The sequence below is a fragment of the Triturus cristatus genome, chromosome 5_1 (assembly GCF_964204655.1).
Source record: "Triturus cristatus chromosome 5_1, aTriCri1.1, whole genome shotgun sequence".
In the NCBI taxonomy this organism is placed as follows: domain Eukaryota; kingdom Metazoa; phylum Chordata; class Amphibia; order Caudata; family Salamandridae; genus Triturus; species Triturus cristatus.
The window spans coordinates 294635538-294655689 of NC_140587.1; the positions used below are offsets into that span (position 1 = coordinate 294635538).

General features: G+C 44.1%; 1 protein-coding gene across 1 annotated transcript in view; it reads left to right on the top strand.

The window, feature by feature from the left end:
- Positions 1-20152, top strand: part of LOC146830806 (uncharacterized) — an 878450-nt gene that overhangs the window by 703662 nt on the left and 154636 nt on the right. Inside the window, exon 19 of the mRNA XM_085604967.1 lies at positions 5210-5352. Within this exon, the coding sequence (XP_085461093.1) occupies positions 5210-5352 (143 nt within the window). The remainder of the gene's footprint in view (positions 1-5209; positions 5353-20152) is intronic.

A 20152-nucleotide genomic window follows, 5' to 3' on the forward strand; every position in this document is an offset into this window, starting at 1 on the left:
GGTTTCAGTGGAATGGGACAAAAGAGCAATTTGACGCTGGTCGGAAACACCAACATGGTTAGCCATGAGCGAAAGATATTACCTTCTGGCTTTAGTCCTTTAAGTCCCACTCCATCAAAGGAGTACAGTTGTAAAGCCCCCAGAGGACCTTAGGGGAACCACTTAAAGACTCACAAGATGGCAGGCAGAGGACAACAGGAAAGTCCAGTCCAGATCCGGTTGCAACTGGTCAGCTAGGTAGATGCTGTTGAAGGCCTCTTGTAGCTTGTTGTATCCGTGTAGCTTGAACAGGAGGTCAGCCTTATGACCCTTGGAGTCCACTTCTTTGTTCTGGACACAATAGGAAGAGCAGGTCCGGTCTACTCGACTCTTCTCAGGTCTCTGACAACAGGTTCAGTCTTCTTCTGATTGTCTGGAGGTTATGGAGTGTTCTGAGGTGGGTGCCTTGAGATACCACATTTATGCCTTGCACGGGCTAGTGGGTGGATTGGCCCTGGGGATGCCCTAAGCAATGGGGTAAAGGTCCCCAGGGCTAACCCTACCCAGTTTGCGCATGTTCAAGATTGTTGAACTCTTCAGCCGAACTAAGCTTGGGCTCTGAGGGATGTGGGTGTTCTATAGCAATACTAGGTACTCCATATCTAAAACTAAAATCCAGTTTGCAGCAGGCCCTGTGCCCACAACAAACTCTGAGAAAGAAGTCTGATGGAAGAACATATCGTTTTTGGTCGCCAGAGAGAGGATACACATGAATTGTTTCAGCCTTGAAGAGCACCACAAATGTTATTTGCAAACCCAGCAGACACGTCAAACAGTATTTGACACTGTAATGTCAAAAAGAGGCCTACTATGATTGGGGACAAAAGAAGGGTCCTGTCAGTTAACATGTGCCTGTGACAGGGGCAGCCTGTTTGTAGTGCCCCAGATGTCATTTGAAAAACCCCAGCACACCTGTCAAGCAGTATGTGACATTCAAGCAGGATTTGACAGTTTAATGTTACAAAGGATCCTCCCAGTCCCACCCTGCATATTCTGTCAGTTTCAGATGGGTCATCTCTGCCCATTCATGTTAACATATTGTTTGCTCCTGGCGGCGAGTTCAGACCTAGTTAAATGCCAGTTACTGGCTGGCAGAAGGGGCAGAGCCGAATTCAGATTTAGCTTCCAGGGACTTCAGAAAGGGCAAAGATAACTTTATAAAAGCCATCTTTCCCAATTTATTACCAGTGCATTGGACTTGGGATGGGCATTTCAGAAAGTCCCAAAATTAAATTTGTAGCTTTGCCGTAGCCAGAGATAACATTTATTAAACTTAATATTGTATCCCAATGCTGTCCTACGGAACAGCTGACCCCGCTATGGTAAAAATAGCGTTTAGTACCATTTTAGTGTAAGGGCATGTTAAACATTAAACTTTTACTTGTCCTACTTTCAAATACCATGCACCCTGCCTTATGGGCAATGAGGCCTAGTTAGGAGTGATGAATTAATATTTAAAAGGAAGGTTTAGGCTTGTCAAAATGGGTTAATGTTACAGGTCCAATTTGTGGTTTTAAAATTGCACAGCCAGGCTACAATGGTAGGCCTGGAGACAGGTTTTACTGTGTTACTGCATTGGGTTGCACAATGAATATTGCAGCCACTAGTAGCATTTAGTTTACAAGCCTTGGAGCACTTTGTACCATATATTAGAGATTTATGAGTAAATGAAATATGCCAATCAGGAGTATACCAATTTTACATTGTTGAAAGGAGGAGCACAAGCACTTTAAAACTGATTAGCAGAGGTAAGGTGCACAGAGTTTGATAGCCTGCAAAAATAGGGTCCGTAAAAAGGAGAAAAATCTGGGTTGACCCCTTAGAAAGGGCAAATTTCCAACAGTTCAAAATTGCTTTTTAGGGAATGTATGATAGTGAAGTGTTTATTAAGAAAGATCTATTATTTAGAGAGGTAAAGCAGTCAATGACCTGTAGGTGGCATGAATCTGCATTCTGCACCCAAGAGCATTAGTAAGTCCTTTTTAGGTCTCGCCTGAGCCAGCGCTTTAGCGCTGCCCTCGCGAGGGCTTTTGTAAATGGGGGATCTGGAAGTGCAAACGAGTGCTTTCAGGCCTCCATATACAGTGCATGTGCGCCGGGCGCGCGCACCATTTGGCAGCCTGCACACCATTTGCTTTCACTTTCGGGGCCGCTTTGATGTTTGATCGCGATCACTTTCACTTTCGCGGCCGCTTGTTCCACATTAGTTAATCATTAATGATTTAGCGGGATTCTGCAATGTAAGGTTCAAGCCAATGACTCTCGTAGTATTTGATTCAAGTTCCTTTATCAGTTATCAAATGTGTGTAATCGGCATTGCAAACCACAGAAAATGTGTGTTTCGTTCCTCCAAACATATTTGCTGTTTACTTTGCCTCTAAAGGCTATTGTGCTGCAGTGATTATGCTGTGCTACGTGACACATACCTATGTGAAGCACACACTCCATGTGGGCCCCATGGCTTTGTTTATAGATTTTTCAATATCCTTTCAATGCAGCCCAGAAGGGGCTCAGCTGTTAAATGTCAACTCCACTTAGTTCTCACGGATTTTCATTCTCAAAACTCTTTAGATATTGGACTCTTCAAGCCCCACATGTGACAATTGCTCATCCTTTGTTTGCTTCCATACCGTTTTTTTACTTAAAGATTTGGCAATTTTCAAGTGTGGCTAATACTGGGACGAACTGCTGAGTTGACATTTCTACTTTGTATGTTTTTTTTCTTTCCTTTTCCAGCAGAGCGCTCTCTCCCGCCCCTCCCTCCCCCGAGGTATCCCAGCGCTCACAATTAAATGGGCTTTGAAAATGGCAGAGCAGCTTATGAGGCAAAGTCTCGCTGGAGTCTAACCTTTCCTTGAGCTGTGATTGTGCGTAGAATTGATGATAACTTTCCATGAGTTGATCGTTTGCAGGAAGAAGCAACAATGATTTTTTTTAAATACTGGAGCAGAAAAACCTGCATCCTTCTTGTGTTATGCAATTAAAGTACCAGCAGAAGCCAGTCTCACATTGTCTACGGCCATCCAAGTTTGTCAGAAGCTGCAGCTTGGGAGGTGTTTTTATTTGCCTGGATCACACTCCTGCTCCCGGCTGTGTACTGGTAATTGTCTATACGTGAGTCGTTTAAACAAGCATTTGCAATGCAATAGGTCTCGCATTTGTGAGAGTTTAAGCTATTGGCATTGTAAATAATAATGCATTTTATTTATGTTTTAAAAATCAACAAGTAAATAAAAGGCATTGTCATTTACAATGCCAATAGCTCAAACTCTAGTAAATGCGAGACCTATTGCATTGCAAATGCTTGTTTACACTCATCTTTAGAATGATCCACTTTGTAGAGAGTCAATATAGGATGCAGTCATTACTTGAATACCCAAATCATGAGTTTTCTACTTGTGGTGTAAATGTGCCTGTATGCCAAAACATTAACAAGCAGCAACATTCCCTCTCCATCTCACTAACACTTCATTGTAAGAAGACTTCAGGGTGTCATATTTTTTACTTTTTGAAGAAGCCAAAGCAGGGCTGTGAGATCTCCAAGCAGCGCTCACCCATAGTTGGCTAGGACTATAACAAGGAAGCGCAGTAATTTAGATTTCCGGTAAGTAGTCGTGTCATGTCCGGGGCCTCTACAAACCACCCTTTCAGGTTTGTATTATATCTGTTTTACTCTGTATTCTATCAGTTTACCACATTTTCAAGAACTATAGACCTGAGGTCTGGAAGGATTTTCCCATTAAAAACCCTGCAATTGACAAAATCACTGGGTTTCACGCTGCAAAATTACTATTTCCTATATACAAAACCCATTTTACAAGTTTGAAAATTACGGTTCGGTCTGCAATGTAACAATGGTTTTCGCCTTCAATTCTGGTTGCAAATATTTGAACAGTTACCGACATCTCAAAGGAGGTGGTAGCTGATTTGCAAAGGATATAGGGTCTCCATGTCATCTCTTCTGTATCGTGTTGGCAGCCTCGGGGAACGAAGGCTGTGGTCCATAGGACCCCTGCCTATTCTCCCTGATGTTTTCCAAAATTATTTTTTTATTTTTCTAAATCGGTTCCTTTAACAAATCGGGGCTGCTTTAAAAAAAAAAAAGGTTCCCATTGGTAAATGCAAACAAAGGGATGGTGGTCTGCGTGGAACTTGCTGGCCACAATTCTTGTGTGTTGGCAATTGCGATCTGCTTACCTCAATTTCATAAGGCAGGTTCTTCTGCGACCCCCGGCAAATGGTGATAGTGCTTCATCACCTATTAGGTGGCTTCACAAAATCAGAGTTTGTTCGCAAAAAAGCGGTGTGCATTTTGAGAACACTTTTTGCAAATGTTCTCAGTACATTTGGCCCATAGTTCGTGCCTTTGCAAGTGCTTTTTCCTGACTGAGGGCACTTTTATGGACGTCATGCTCTTTTTTGCAGCGTACGGATATGTATCATGGGGGCATATCAACAACAACCGGCGATAATTATCGCTAAGCGCACTTAGCGCTAGGATAATTATCGCCGGCTAGCGTTGATTTTTATCACTGAGATAGCATGCTATTAGCAACGCTTATCTCAATAGCGATAAAAATCCTCACGCTAAGTGGCTAACGTGAGATTATCGCTGGAAACCCAGCGATAATCTCACGTTAGCTTGTTGATAGGGACAGACAAACTTAGCCATGATATCCTCCTTCCATAGGATATCATGGCTAAGTCAGAAAAATACCAGACGTAAAAAAGCAGCGTTAACCGCGGTTAGCGCTGCTTTTTTTGTCTCTAACAGGGTTAGCGATATTCTTGATAATAGGAGAAATGTCGCTTAGCGACATTTCTCCTATTATTTTACTCTGGAACGCCCCCTTTGCATCTCATTAGAGATGCAAGGGGAAGCGTAGAGTAAATGGGTGCTAACATGCAAATTTGCATGTTAGCACCCTGTTGTTGATAGGGTGCTAGTTTTATCTCTGCTTTTTTGGCTTTTAAAGCCAAAAAAGCAGAGATAAAGCCCTTGTTGATATGCCCCTCTGTTCTTTGCATCTTTCAGGCTTCTAGGCCATGGGAATGTGATATACTATTTGTTTATATAGACTTCTTACCTGGGTAGAGCTGTCTTGCTTTATTTTACTGTTTCCAGGCAACTGTCTTCTCAGCATCAAGAGTAAACTGTTTCTATTTATAGGAAGAGCTGGATGAACTTATGCTCTTAGTAAGGGGAAAAGGAGCGAAGAATGAATTATCAGGCATCCGAGAGAGAGGAAGCGCTGAAGGGAGCGGAGAATCCGGCGAGCCCAAGACAGCAAGGAAGGGGGACACACCCCGGAGGTAAATGAATGCAAACTCAAAAAAAACTGTGGAAACTAAGACGGCGCGCGCTGGTCATCTCATTTAGCACAGGCATTTTGATGTCTCTTTTTACTCTGCTTGTAATTATCATGTGGCGGCAATAAACATGTTACTAGTGGCATGCGTCTTTTCTATACATTGTACACATATCAGGTGCTAGGAGACGGTGCAGACAGTTTACCTTGGAGACACTAACTGTATAACGCAGCCTTTCAAGTGTTTTCCCACACACGCTGAATGTAGCTGGACACAGACACCGAAATGGTTCGATGGCATGGGTGCCTTGAGAAGGGCACTGGGCCTTCTCTACAATGCCCGCTTTGAAGTGGATGGTGCACACCAAGACAGCCCTTTGGTTGCGAAAACTGTCTCACTTATTGAATGAACAGATCTGACTCATAGCAAAACATTTCTGCCGTTTATCTTAATAAAATATGGCCTTCAACAATGTTCAAACATATAGGCATATTTACAGCACCATGCAACATCACACATATTTCTCTTCTGAAAGCTTTACTGACTTATCGGTGCCTCCTGCTCAGTCCCGGCTCCAGGAATTTTTATTTGGGTGGGCCAAGGGTACATTCAGGTGGGCCACTGCTGGCCCGATTTATCGCTTGTATATCTAGCCAGGCCTGCTTCTGGGCCCTCCTTTTATCTCTCCTTCGTCTTACAAGGCCCAGTAAAACGCACTCTTTTCCAAGTCTCTTTCTAAATGTTATCACTCTCAAAAAGTGCTTTTCTTCCATGTAATGTCCCTTTGATGCGAAGTGGAGGTTTCTAAGGTGGGAGTATCTAGCAAGTGACTCTACTTGGGCTCCCTTTGTGCGAGCCTTCAGGGAGAAACCCTCTTCATTACTACCTCCACCTGACCCCTGACCCTTACAGGCTTGATTATCCACTTTTCTACCACCCCTCTCCATTACACCTTATCTCACAGCTGACCTTGGGCCCCAGGCCCATATCAGCCACCTTCAGAGCCACTTTTATTATTCCCAGTAAAAAACAATAGTAAAATCACCTTCAAACTTGAAACATTGAATATAGCAGTAAATGTAATTAGCATGCATGTTAAAGTATGCTGCACAGTTGTCCTAATCACCTAACTGTTAATTAAATAAACGAAAACAGAAAGGCCATGACAGGGGTGGCTTTAGTGCTGGTGCAAAAGTCTTTTTGACCTCTTCTTTGGCCTCTTTCTCTGTAGATAACTTTACTACCACCCTCCAACAGTGCCCTTCATCTCTCCGGAGACACCCCCCCTCATGGCCTCCTCCTCAGACTCCCTAACTACCATCCTCCACCAGTGCCCCTCATCTCTCTGTAGTTCCCCCCCACCCCATGACCCCCTCTTCGAATTCCCTCACTGACACCCTCCACTAGTGCCCCTCATCTCTCTGTAGTCCCCCCCACCCCATGACCTCCTCCTCGACTTCCCTCACTGCCATCCTCCACCAGTGCCCCTCATCTCTCTGTAGTTCCCCCCCACCCCATGACCCCCTCTTCGAATTCCCTCACTGACACCCTCCACTAGTGCCCCTCATCTCTCTGTAGTTCCCCCTACCTCATGACCTCCTCCGATTCCCTCACTGCTACCTCCACCAGTGCCCCTTATCTCTCCGTAGTTCCCCCCACCTGTTCCCTCCTAATCGGATTCTCTCACTGCCACCCTCCACTAGTGCCCCTCATCTCTCTGGCATTCCCCCACCCCATGACCTCCTCCTCGGCTTCCCTCACTGCCACCCTCCACTAGTGCCCCTCAATTCTCCATAGCCCTCCCACCCCATGACCTCCTCCTCGGAATTCCGCACTGTCACCCTCCACCAGTGCCCCTCATCTCTCCGTAGTTCCCCCCACCCGTGACCTCCTCCTTGGACTCCCTCACTGCCACCCTCAACTAGTGTCCCTCATCTCTCTGTAGTTCCCCCCACCCCATAACCTCCTCCTCGGCTTCCCTCACTGCCACCCTCCACTAGTGCCCCTCCTTTCTCCATAGCCTCCCCACCCCATGACCTCCTCCTCAGATTTGCTCACTGCCACCCTCCACAAGTGCTCCTCATCTCTCTGTAGTTCCCCAACCCCATCACCTCCTCCTCGGATTTCCTCACTGCCACCCTCCACCAGTACCCCTCATCTCTCTGTAGTTTCCCCCACCCCGTGACCTCCTCCTCGGATTCCCTCACTGCCACCCTCCTCCAGTGCCCCTCATCTCTCCGTTGCCCCTCTCTCATATGCATTTCATTTGTTGTATAGCGCTACTCATATCAGTGTAGGGTGTCACTGTACTTTACACCATGCACATATTATACAGAGACAATAAATCAGTCCACACAGAATGTCACATAAACCAATGAGGATTACAAGATGTAGAAATCACGTCATCCATACTGGTGGACAATATATTTTACGAGGGTTTGGTCTGGAGAAGCACAAACTCAGGATTTAAAGAGTACTCCAGTGGTTGGGGTTTGGCTTTACAGATAAAATTGTATAACTGCCCAAACACACTCTTTTAGTAACATTAGAATAATGAAAGAATGGAGAAATTCTAACTATATCACAGCACAAAAAAGCGAAGTTTGTATGCAGCTCTTTGATGACAGTTCATAGGTCACTGTCCTATGTTAGGATAGTTACTTCTGAACTGCAAGTAACACAAGGATCTCTGTGACAAAGGCAGTAACCCACTGAGCTATTCCCATAACATTCAGTTTATCTGCATTTAAAAACTACCAACAGACAAATGGTTCCTCTGCAGCAGGATCGTTAATCACCAGTTATCTGAACAGTTTTTAGGTCTCGGCTAGCGAAGGCTGCGCTTGCGCAGTCTCGCTCGCAAGATTTAATGACTTGGAGAAGAGGGGCTTGAACCCGCCCCTCTTCTCTCCTCTTCTCCATTGGCTGGCCTCTTAAATGCTGGTCAGCCATTGGAGAAGAGGCTTGTCTCGCAAAACAAGCCCCGTCCTTTTCGGATTCGGGGGCGTGTTTTTTTGTTACTTTTCGCTGGGCGTGTTGTTCGAGAAAAACACGCCCCCGAATCTGTTGTTCGAGAAAAACACACCCCCGAATCCGAAAACGCCGCTGCCTTTCTCCGAGGCATTTCTGCTTTCACCTCGGAGAAAGGCAGTGGTGTGCTTGTTTTCTTCTGGGAGTAAGCCTCTCTGTATTCAGATGCTGCCTGTGTGCCTGTTTTCTGCCTCGCCGTGTGCTGGAATCTAGAGTTCGTCCCTCGGGGTCGCGTCCACATCCTTCCCCGTGCCTGAATGGGTGACGTGACCGGCGCTCATGTAAGGCGCTACTAATCTCCCTGTGCCGAGATGTGTAATAAAAAAACGGTGCTATGTGGCGCGCTCCAACACCATCCGGTCGAGTTCACGCTATATCATTGCTTTGGCCGTCGACTAGACTGCCGACTTTTGTGCTGGAGACCGGAGTTCGTCCCTCGGGGTAGTGTCCACATCCTTCCCTGTGCCTGAATGTGTAATGTGACCGGCGCTCATGTAAAGCGCTACAAATCTCCCCATGCCGAAATGTGTAAGGTAAATACGGTGCTATGTAAAGCGCTCCAATACCTTCCGGGCGAGTTCACGCTATATCATTACTTTGTCCGTCGGCTACACTGCCGACTTTTGTGCTGGAAACCAGAGTTCGTCCCTCGGGGTAGCGTCCACATCCTTCCCCGTGCCTGAATGTGTTACGTGACCGGCGCTCATGTAAAGCGCTACAAATCTCCCCGTGCCGAAATGTGTAAGGTAAATACGGTGCTATGTAAAGCGCTCCAATACCTTCCGGGCGAGTTCACGCTATATCATTACTTTGTCCGTCGGCTACACTGCCGACTTTTGTGCTGGAAGCCAGAGTTCGTCCCTCGGGGTCGCAAACAAGCCCCGTCCTTTTTGGATTCGGGGGCGTGTTTTGTGTCGATTTTTCTCTGGGCGTGTTGTTCGAGAAAAACACGCCCGCGAATCCGAAAACGCAGCTGCCTTTCTCCGAAGCATTTCTGCTTTCACCTCGGAGAAAGGTAGTGGTGTGCTTGTTTTCTTCTGGGAGTAAGCCTCTCTGTATTCAGATGCTGCCTGTGTGCCTGTTTTCTGCCTCGCCGTGTGCTGGAATCCAGAGTTCGTCCCTCGGGGTCGCGTCCACATCCTTCCCCGTGCCTGAATGGGTGACGTAACCGGCGCTCATGTAAGGCGCTACTAATCTCCCTGTGCCGAGATGTGTAATGAAAAAATGGTGCTATGTGGCGCGCTCCAACACCTTCCGGTCGAGTTCACGCTATATCATTGCTTTGGCCGTCGACTAGACTGCCGACTTTTGTGCTGGAGACCGGAGTTCGTCCCTCGGGGTAGCGTCCACATCCTTCCCCGTGCCTGAATGTGTAACGTGACCGGCGCTCATGTAAAGCGCTACAAATCTCCCCGTGCCGAAATGTGTAAGGTAAATACGGTGCTATGTAAAGCGCTCCAATACCTTCCGGGCGAGTTCGCGCCATATAAATATATAACTCTGCCAGCTGGTGCTTTCGTTCTACTGCTGCCTATATCGGGAGAATAAAGGGGGTTAAGAGTGCTGGTTAAGTGTTGTGTTGAGGGTCGCGTCCACATCCTTCCCCGAATGTGTAACGTAACCGGCACTCATGTAAGGCGCTCCAAATCTCCCCGTGCCTGAATGTGTAATGTAAATACGGGGCCATGTAAAGCGCTCCAATACCTTCCGGGCGAGTTCACGCTATATCATTACTTTGCCCGTCGGCTAGACTGCCGACTTTTGTGCTGGAAGCCAGAGTTCGTCCCTCGGGGTCGCGTCCACATCCTTCCCCGTGCTTGAATGTGTAACGTAGCCGGCACTCATGCGGGGCGCTCCAAATCTCCCCGTGCCTGAATGTGTAATGTAAATACGGGGTTATGTAAAGCACTCCAATAACTTCCGGGCGAGTTCGCGCCATATAAATATATAACTCTGCCAGCTGGTGCTTTCGTTCTACTGCTGCCTACATCGGAAGAATAAAGGGGGTTAAGAGTGCTGGTTAAGTGTTGTGTTGAGGGTCGCGTCCACATCCTTCCCCGAATGTTTGGGTGGGCCTGGCCCACAAGGCCCACCCTCTAGAACCGGGCCTGCGTCCTGCTGCGTCCAGGGTTTTCACAACTCCTTAAAGTAGCACAAGGTCTAGGTTTAGACACCAGTTTCTCCACAATGGTACACAACAACCTGTGGGTGGTAAGAGGTGTGGCCAACTTCTCTCCAATCCTGTAACTACAAAGTCCCCATTGTTACCAGGCCACACTAAAGGGATGTTTTCTGGGAGACATGCACCCCTAAGTGCAATAACTAAAGGAAGGCCCCCACATGGACTTTTTAGGACTTATTTCCCACTCAGGTCCAGTATGAATCTTTTCTAAATTACTGTTGCCCCCAGTACTGAAAAACTTTCAACTTGCAGATAAAATATTGGTAAGGGGACTCGCACAATATGGTAATGATCTCAAAGTGGGCCGGCATTTATTTTTGACACATGCCCCATGTGGCCCCTCGCCAGTCAATTAGGAGTGAGCAAGTAGACCTACTGCACTTTCTGGTGTGTGATCTATCATGCCCTAAAGCCCTCAGGGAAAGTGGAGGCTGCCCCGCTTCTCCAAAACCCTCTTGGAGAGGACCACAGAAACTGAGATGGTATCCTTACTACTCTAATATACAACTAAAGTGATGTAAACAGCATTCTAATACTTAAGCATAGCTATGCCACCCTCCGTCACGAAACAACTCTGCTCACCCTTGTCGGCATCATGACTCTCTCCGCTTTCAGCTCTTACTTCGAAATTCCTTCCTACTAAACAATCCCCTTTTAAACATCTTGGACGTTGCTTACTCCTTGTTAATTCTGTAAGCCTGGACGTTTGCGTTCCAAAATTAAGAACACATCTCTGAATGTTGTCTTATCATACCTAGAGGGCTAGATTTGACCTAGTGTTACACCTAACGGCAACAGAATTTCGACTAGGAGCAGTCTCAGTCTGTCCCTATTACTCCTCTTTTGAGCAATATTCCAGTATTCTCCTGCCCGTTTCATATTTTTGCAAGAACAAAAGTCTTTTCCTTAAAAGGTCTTCCAAACCAGTTTGGGTGTATTGATGGCCATGTCCAGCTTCTTAGACACTATTCTGAGCAAATATCTAATTGTATAATTGTGTGGCTTTCTTGTCCCTCTCTGATGCGCTTGTATCAAGTCCCAGTTGCTAAGAAATTCCTCCCATCCTATTCAAGACCTGAATGACAGTACCAGATAACCAGCAGCTACTTTTTGTGCATTCAGAAATCTGCATTTACGTCCCCAGTGAGTTTTGGGTCAAGCAATCTTTTGTTATCACACTTTTGAGCACTCTAACTTACACATTGGTACCATGCTCCTCCGACCAAGCTGTAATGCTGTATGTGCATTGTTGCTCGCTCTGCTCATCAGCCTGCCGCCGCAATCAGGCCCGCTGACCCTGACCTTGCACGGTTCCCCATGTGGATCCCTGCGGACCTTCGGATCGATGATGGAGTTCACTGGAATTTGTTTTTGCTGCTAGGTCCGGTCTTTGGCCTGTAACCATTGTGGTTTACAACAACGGGGTGAACTTCATAATACCCTTGCTGCAGGAGTGAACCCCAATTCGTCGGTGCTCCAATAGGAGTTGTGGGAGCTGATATCCTTTCAACGTAAATGCATCGTAATTTTGGCTTATGCTAACTTGAATTGTGTTTACAATGTCCTCCATCTTGTACTGACGCCACTAAGATCACATGTTATTGTTGGTTCTTTGATTCCAAATAAAAAGTTGTAAGACTTACACTAATACAGTGATGCTGTTCCCAAACCTCTCTGCTGTGCACCAAGGACACTTAAAATGCCCCAGGCTGTGGGCATGCAATGCATCCATTGGACTGCCGAACTAACTGTGAGAATGTCCACACCTTCAATATGGTGCTACCATGAGAGAATCCTGAAATATATTCTGTAGTAAAATGTTTCTTATTGCTTGTTCCCCGTCGGTGCATGTCCTGAGAAACGCGTACCAATGTAGAATGTCTGACTGTCTTGGTCTAAAGTCCTATAGAAGGATATACATTTTAATGGGAAAGAGATAACTTTCCCCCACTCTTAGAAGGTGAATCTATGCCGGAATTCACTTAGAACTGTACCGAGTTCTTAGTACTTATGACATATGCGTTGCTGCTAAATTCTCTTATTGCATACATTCAGTAACCTGACTATAATTCTTTATGTAAAGCTTTGAACCTGCAACCCTTGTCTGTCATTCTTATTAGAATGTTTATCACCTGCTACTGAACTTAAATGAGTGACTTCTCCAGTCGAGATGCACCAAAGTCCGGTTCGGGCCTATACCAGTCCTAGTTGTTGTCGCGACCGTGAATGAGATTTAAGGTTGAGCGTTCTGTGCCGAAAGATCGATCTAGCTAATTTAACTACCCGGAAGCCCTGTGTAAGCCCCGAGTCGATCCTCCCGACCCGGAATCCGGGTTGTGCGGGCACTCATACTTTTTTTATTACGAAAAAGCTGTTGGAGAAGTAACCCCTTCCACCTCTAGAAATAAGGTCCTCGAGATTGTCAGGTGATCTGTCACCGAGGTTTAGGGGTAAGGAGAAGGCAGCTAGGGTGCAGCTTGCTGCTTCAATGGTGATTCAATTTGAGCCCCTCTTGAACTTTATCATTTAATCTCTATGTATTTTCTTTTTTCCTTTATTCCTACTTTTCTTTGCACTTACTTTGTCCTGTTTTTATTAAACACTGGTCAAGCCTCTCTTTCTGGGATTGCTTGAAAGTACACCTTTCTTGGAGCTTATTTATTGTAGATTAATATTAGATGAGGCTGTCTCTGGCACCCTACATTTCAGTGGAGCATTATCTTTGTCAAAGGAATCAATGATACCTCTCACTATCATCTGTAGTCAGAATAAACTTACAGGTTTTACATTGAAGGTACCCCCCCCCCTGATTCACAGGGGGAGGAGGAAAATTATTAGACATGGGCGACAAAGGCGATACATCATAGGAATCGTTTAACTACTTCCCAACAGCAATTTCTATCTATATATATGGTTCTTGAATATGACTGGCCTTTTCGCTAAACTTGAAAAATAGCAGTTACTTCCAAACTGGACATAATTCGCCTTAAAGAAAGGAAAGGGTCATAGTAGATGTGTGATTTAGTATATATATATATATATATAGACATAGTAGATGTAGTATGTGATTTCCAAACCTGCCTTGTCTAATTCCAAGAGGCATGCAAGTGGTGAAATCCTTCTTTCTGCAAAATACATGTAGAATTTTCAATATTGCGACAAAAATATACAGGGCTTGAAGTTCACCTTTACAAATCCCGAGCTAGCTAAACAAACCCTGTGTTTAGTTTGAAATATTTAGTGCTGTTGGGGGGACGGGGCTTTCTGAGCCAATTCCAACTATAAATGGCCTAAAACAGGGTTGTATTTTGGCTACCGTACATTTTTCTTTCTACTTAAGAAACTTATCAACCCTTCTCTGCTCCATTAATAACTTCTCACCTAAGTTAGGACATTTTAACTGCCATCCACTTTTGTATGCCAATATTTAAATTTTATTATATTTGACCCCCATTGGTTTACAAAGAAACGTGTACGCATTTCACAAATATTCTGGAAAATCTAAATGTCTAAGTGCATAAAAGTAAAGTTTTTGGCAGAATGTTCTCACAGAATCTAGATGTTAAGTTTCATATTGCGTAAACTCGAAAGCCCTCGCACATAGTGGTGACATCTATACATTTTTCTAAATTATTTGATAAAAGGCATTTCAAACATCTTATCAGAATTTATATGGCCAAAATATCACCAACTCTGTTCTATGGGACAGAATAAATTCCTCATAAATATTGGAATTTTGTACAGAAAAAGGAGGGGAAAATACTTCGCTCATTTATTACGCTGCGTCAAATACCAGATCAAGGGTTGCGGTTAAAACTTGGGTTTGAGTGTTTGTCTTGTTTTGTGCTGCCGCAGTTCCGTGAGGGTTTAACATTTTGCATTCCAGAGCAGGTTCTTTAGGATGGATTTTAAAGAACCAAATGTTTGGGGAAATTAACAATTTAAGTGTTTTCAAAGATAATTGGATTATAGCACTAGTCACATTGGAAATTCCACTTGATTATTTAAAAACGTGCAACTATAGCCCCTTGAAGTTTGTGCCCAAAAAAAACTAGTTTCCATTATTATTTTTAAGTTGGATTAATTACATTTCACTACTTTGAAAAGTTGTAACCCTTTGAACAACGGCCATTTTGGGGAAGATACAACCATAGATATTGATGGCCTCCGAACATCGTATTAGAAGAACTATGTTTTATTGAAAGAAGACAGATTTCCAATGGCAGTAGTAGGAGCTTGGAGCGGCATCCCAATGATCAACATGTAAGTCCACTTTGTAATAATGGAATACAAGATTTGAATAATATTATTTTCACAATCACTTATCTTGGATAGTGTCGTACAAATATTTAAATCCGCCCTTTTGTCATTGTAATGAGTCCAAAGCCAGTGACATTCTATTCTTGTATCTATCTCCCACAAATGAAAGATAGTGTTACAGTATATTTAAGTTTTTTTAAATGTTCTTTAAGATATTTTAAGTTAGGATTGTTTTGCATCGTCACACTTTTCCATATTTGCACAATAACCTGTTTTATTGAATGTATGTCATACTCATATATTGTTCTCTTTCGACAGTGAATAAATGAATAAAGTTTGAATAAAGTTGGCTTGATTGAATAGTGTTTTGGTCACATTGTTGGGCGTAATTGGAATATATTTTGTTGTTGCCTTTTATTTTTCAATTTCAACCACATCTAACACATTCTGTAGAAGTTGTGATTCTCTTGAGCGCTGTGGGTAGTAATGCACTGTCAGCAGTATTTCTTGGAGGTAAGAGACAGTTCACAGAGCTAGGTTAATTCTGAATTCATGAAATGGACTAGGACCCCACCAAAACAGAGGGCAAGATGGACTCTGCTCATCCTGGTTCTTTCCATAATAGAGACTCTTTTTGTGCGTGCAAAACCCCTAGGTTTCCATCTAAGGTTGTTTGGGTCTTCTAGAGCCGCAAGCAGAGCAATGGGAAGGATGACAGGTGATGGTTGATGGAGGTGCATCCTTTTTCCAAGTGCATGTTGGTGTGACTGAAGAGCATGTCCAGTGCTTTTCAACAGTCCTGGGAGAACAGATAGGGAACCCCCATTAAGCCTGCCTACTAGCAATAAGGTGCAGAGTTTCTGTCTTGGTTGCACCAATGGGAATTAACTTGGGTACTCCAAGCAGAGGCCATAATGTTTGCCAGCCAGTAAGAGCAACAACTCTGTGAAGCTTTTACTCAGCCCCTCATGCAAATGGATCAACCAAGCAAAAAAGCTTCCCAAGGACCAAGGGACGTGCCACAAATCAGAATGAATGCATGGATCTATCTGAGAACTTCTTCCTCCCATGTACTCGTCACGGGAGAGCCGAGGACAAGACAACTCAGATGTTTACAGCACACAAATGTAGGGTCTCTCAAAAAGTGAAAAGGCTGAAATGACTTCACTGAAAGACGTTACTAAAAAAATACAAACATAAGGAATATAAATAAACAAATAAGTTAGGAAGTTCAGAAACTCAATGACATCAAGGGCAGGCTCAGTGTGGACTCCTCAGTAGCGTTCCAGAAGTGTGCAGTAAAATGTATCATTCAACCAGAAGACAAAGTAGAGAGGCTGACGTATGGTAACTGGAAAGTCACAAGGTGGCCTTGGCTTGAATAAGGGGCTGAATTCAGAGGGTCAATGCCCATAATGCTGAAGAATGCAATGAACCCGTCCACTACGAGACAAGACAGTCCGAGGAGAGCCTGGGCCTTCAAATGTCAAGTCACTCAGCTTCACCCTGGACACCGATCTCACCATCAAGGAACACATCAGCAACAAAACCACGACGACCAGCACCAGCTTTCTCTACTTAAGTAAGTGAAACAATTACTCCTAAACCCTTGTACTCTTGCATCTGGATAATTGCAATGCACTGCTCCACAGTCTCTCAGACTCTGGCCTGTCCCCTTCTAAGGGCATCATACATGCTGTAGCATCCCTCATTAAGGGCCTACAGAAAGAAGATCACATCACTCCTATGTTGATGGAACTACATTATCTCCCCTGTCAGCGCACACTATCTACAGATTTAGCTACATCATCTACAAAGCCACCGCAACTAGCATGCCTAGCTACCTGACTAAAGCTCACTGCCACTGGTGACTCTCAGCACGGTAACAGCCAGGACACCATCAGTCTGGATATGCAGAAGTGTAAGAAAGAAAAAACAAGGCAATAGGCCTTCAAATACTATGCATGCAGGATATGAAACAAAATCCCCCTAATTATCAGGACTCCCGGACCCTGTTCCAATTTAGAAGTGAGCTGGAGGTTCACCTTTTTAAAAATTACTACATCATGATGCAGTAACAAACCAACTACCCGTCCTATCACATGTTGACTGTGTCTTTGACTGCATAGTGGTCCGTTGCCTTTCTGCTAGGTTCACGTTACTTAAATTCCACATACATACATGGGCACTTTGTCACACTATGGAATGAGGGCGGGAGGGAAAAGATTCTTGATTTTGTATTATTACTAAAGTAATGATTTTTACCAGATATCAGTCCTGATACAGGAGAAGGAAATTGCAGGAACATTGAATGTGTTTATGGATCTGGTGTCACTGTAGTTGGTGGCCTACCCTCAGGAACTAAAAGTATTACTCGAAGTCAAGATGTCTGCTTGTCTTTGGTGATGTTGAAGCTGCAAAATCACATTCACAGTGTCCAAAGGAGAAACGCTACATAGTGTGAGGATTAAAGGCTAAACCATTTTCCATTTGGTTCCTATTATTAACTGATAGTATCCCCTAAGTAACATGTTTACAACTTAGTTACCAATTGCTGTTTGATGTCCCGCCCACTTTCCTCATGATAGAGTTTTAAAACAAGTTCAGTTCTTCAAGCTTCGACCTGTTATAGTATGGATAATTGGAGTATCAAGTTCAGGATCCTGCTCTAATGCTTACTTATGTATACCTACTACCTTTTCTGGGGTATAGGCCATCAACCAGGACTCTCCAGCCATCTCTGTCCTGGGCTTTTCTTTCATTCTGACTACAGGTGTAACCCATCTCTTTGGCCTTCCTCTTTTCCTTTTCCCTTGAGAGTTCCAGGTCAGGGCTTCTTTGATGGTGTTTGATGTGAGCTTGTGGAGGTTGTGACCTATCTAGCACCAGAGTGTTTTCATGATTTCTTCATGAGTAGCGAGCTGGAAAGGATGCTGCCATAGGTCATTGTTGCAGATGGTGTTTGGCCAGTGGATTTGGATGATGTTCCTCAGACAGGTGTTGATGAAGGTCTGGACTTTGTTGGTGGTGGTCACTATTGTCCATACAGAAGGACCGATTTTACATTGGTGTTAAAAAACCTGATCTTGGTTTGCAGTATTAGGACCGTGGAGCTCCAAACTTCTTTAACTGAATGAAGGCAGCCTTTGCTTTGCCAATTCTTGCCTTGACATCCACATCAGTGCGATCCTGCTTGTCTATTACCCTGCCCAGGTAAGTGAAGGGCTCAACCTCTTCCAGAGCATGACCACTGCATTTTCGCTGGCCATGTTAGCCTTCAGGATCTTAGTTTATCCCCTGTGGATGTTGCAGCCCTATTGTTGGTCTTATCTTGCATCTGCAGATGGGTATGGGAGAGTAGGGCGATGTGATCTGCAAAGTCCAGTTTATTGAGCTGTGTCCAAGGTGTCCATTGGATCCCATTTCTTCTCCTTGCTGTGAATATCTTCATAATCCACTGCTCTAATGCTATCATAGATTATTTGGCAATATATTCAACTATTTTGAAATCTGACAAAAAATATTTGAAAGAAAGAATATCTCTTGGCAGGTGCAGAACCTATGTGTCTCTTGTGGTCTACATGTTTACGATGGTAAGCAAACCCTCATTGTTGGAAAATAAATCACTTGTGTTCACCTGCAATTCCTCCTCCTAAGGCACCTTAAGTAAGGACTGGGAAGGATTAAAAAAATGAAGTGGGGTTTGAGTCTCGGTTAATTATCTCCCGAGCCTTCACCGTGCACGTTCCCTTACCAGAACAGACCATTCCACATTTGTGAATGTATCCACTCCTCTGACAGACATGTGTATACCACATTGACTGCCTCCTTAAACCTACTTCAAACCGGCAAATCCTTCTGTACCATCTTTGTAATTTTCACAGTGTCTCCTGGCACTATCACTTTGCAAGCAATGTTCAGGTTGTCCAGTAGTTTATGCATTCTTCAGTTTCTGGGTGTACCAGCCCTCCTTCTGTGGGTCTGCCACTTCTGACTAAGGCTTGGTTCCTCATCTTGCGGGCTTTCAGTTTGTATTCTCACACTTCAGCTGTCATTCTATTAGTATCCTGCCTCAGCTTCCAACCTTGTATCAGCCGTACATCTTTACCTGGCTCGTATTTCAGGGTCTCAGCCCGTCAGTGCTCCAATGTGGCTGCTGCATAGTGGTTGGGGATATCTGTTTCCTAGGAGATTCTTGTGCATTTCTGTTTATTCGCACCAGAAGGTTCTACATGTTGCATATTGAGGTGAGGAATCAGATGTGGTGAAGGCCAGAAGCAAGGGCATCTGTTCCTGCAGCAAACAGTGATTAATGGGCTATCTGTGATGTACCTTAAAGGCTAATTGGTCCTCATGCACTGTGAAATGCCCCTCCAACAAGCAAGTCAAGACGTTGTATATCAATGATGTTATGTTCAGTGGTTTGCGCCTGCTCATGCTAGCATGGCTGCTGTATGATACACAAGCAAGGTTAGACAGGAACTATTTTTGAAACAGAATTGAACAAGTGGAATGGGTGAAACATATTGCACCTCACTGTTGATTGAACTTCATTCTGGGAGCAGGTCTTGGATTATATCAAGACAAGAAATATGTTTTTCATCAAAATGATTAATGCTACATCAGATTCTACCTTCTGTAGACAGATCCAGTGATTGCCATCGGTTCAGAGAAAATTCTTACATCCAATGTCAACCTTCTCCAGTCTCAGTGTCACAATACCCTGTGTCTTGCTATTTTGTGTATCATTCTTGTCTTGGCCAAGGTAGTATGAATTAGAACACCTGTGATGTAAATACTCCTCCAAAATGATGCCCTCGGTGCAATGACTCTATTAGGGGGTTCACATTTTCCCGTTAACTTTGTTTTCATGTAGTGCAATACACTTAAAGAGTGTTGAATCACTTCATAATTGTCACTAATAGTAATGGTTCTGTTACATTGTGAACGTGTTGGGCGCATGTATCATTGATGCTAAAAGTCCTTTTGAGAAGTGTGCTAACTTAGAGCTCTTTGAAGATGTAAAGACCATTAACAAAAACACACAAAGGTAAAAACAGAATCTTCATTATAAGGCACCCCATAAACAGGTAGCTGCTACAGGTCTAACTGTTATCCTACGAATCTTGGGCCCGATTCACAAAAGTAATCTGAGACAAAATCCGAATATTACGACTTTCGGTATTCACAAAAGGCATTTAGGAGTAGTAAAGTTAGGATTCCTAACTTTACGACTCCTAATCTTAACTTTACTACTCCTAAATGCCTTTTGTGAATACCAAAAGTCGTAAAGTTAGGATTTTATCTCAGTTTACGAGTAGTAAAGTTAGG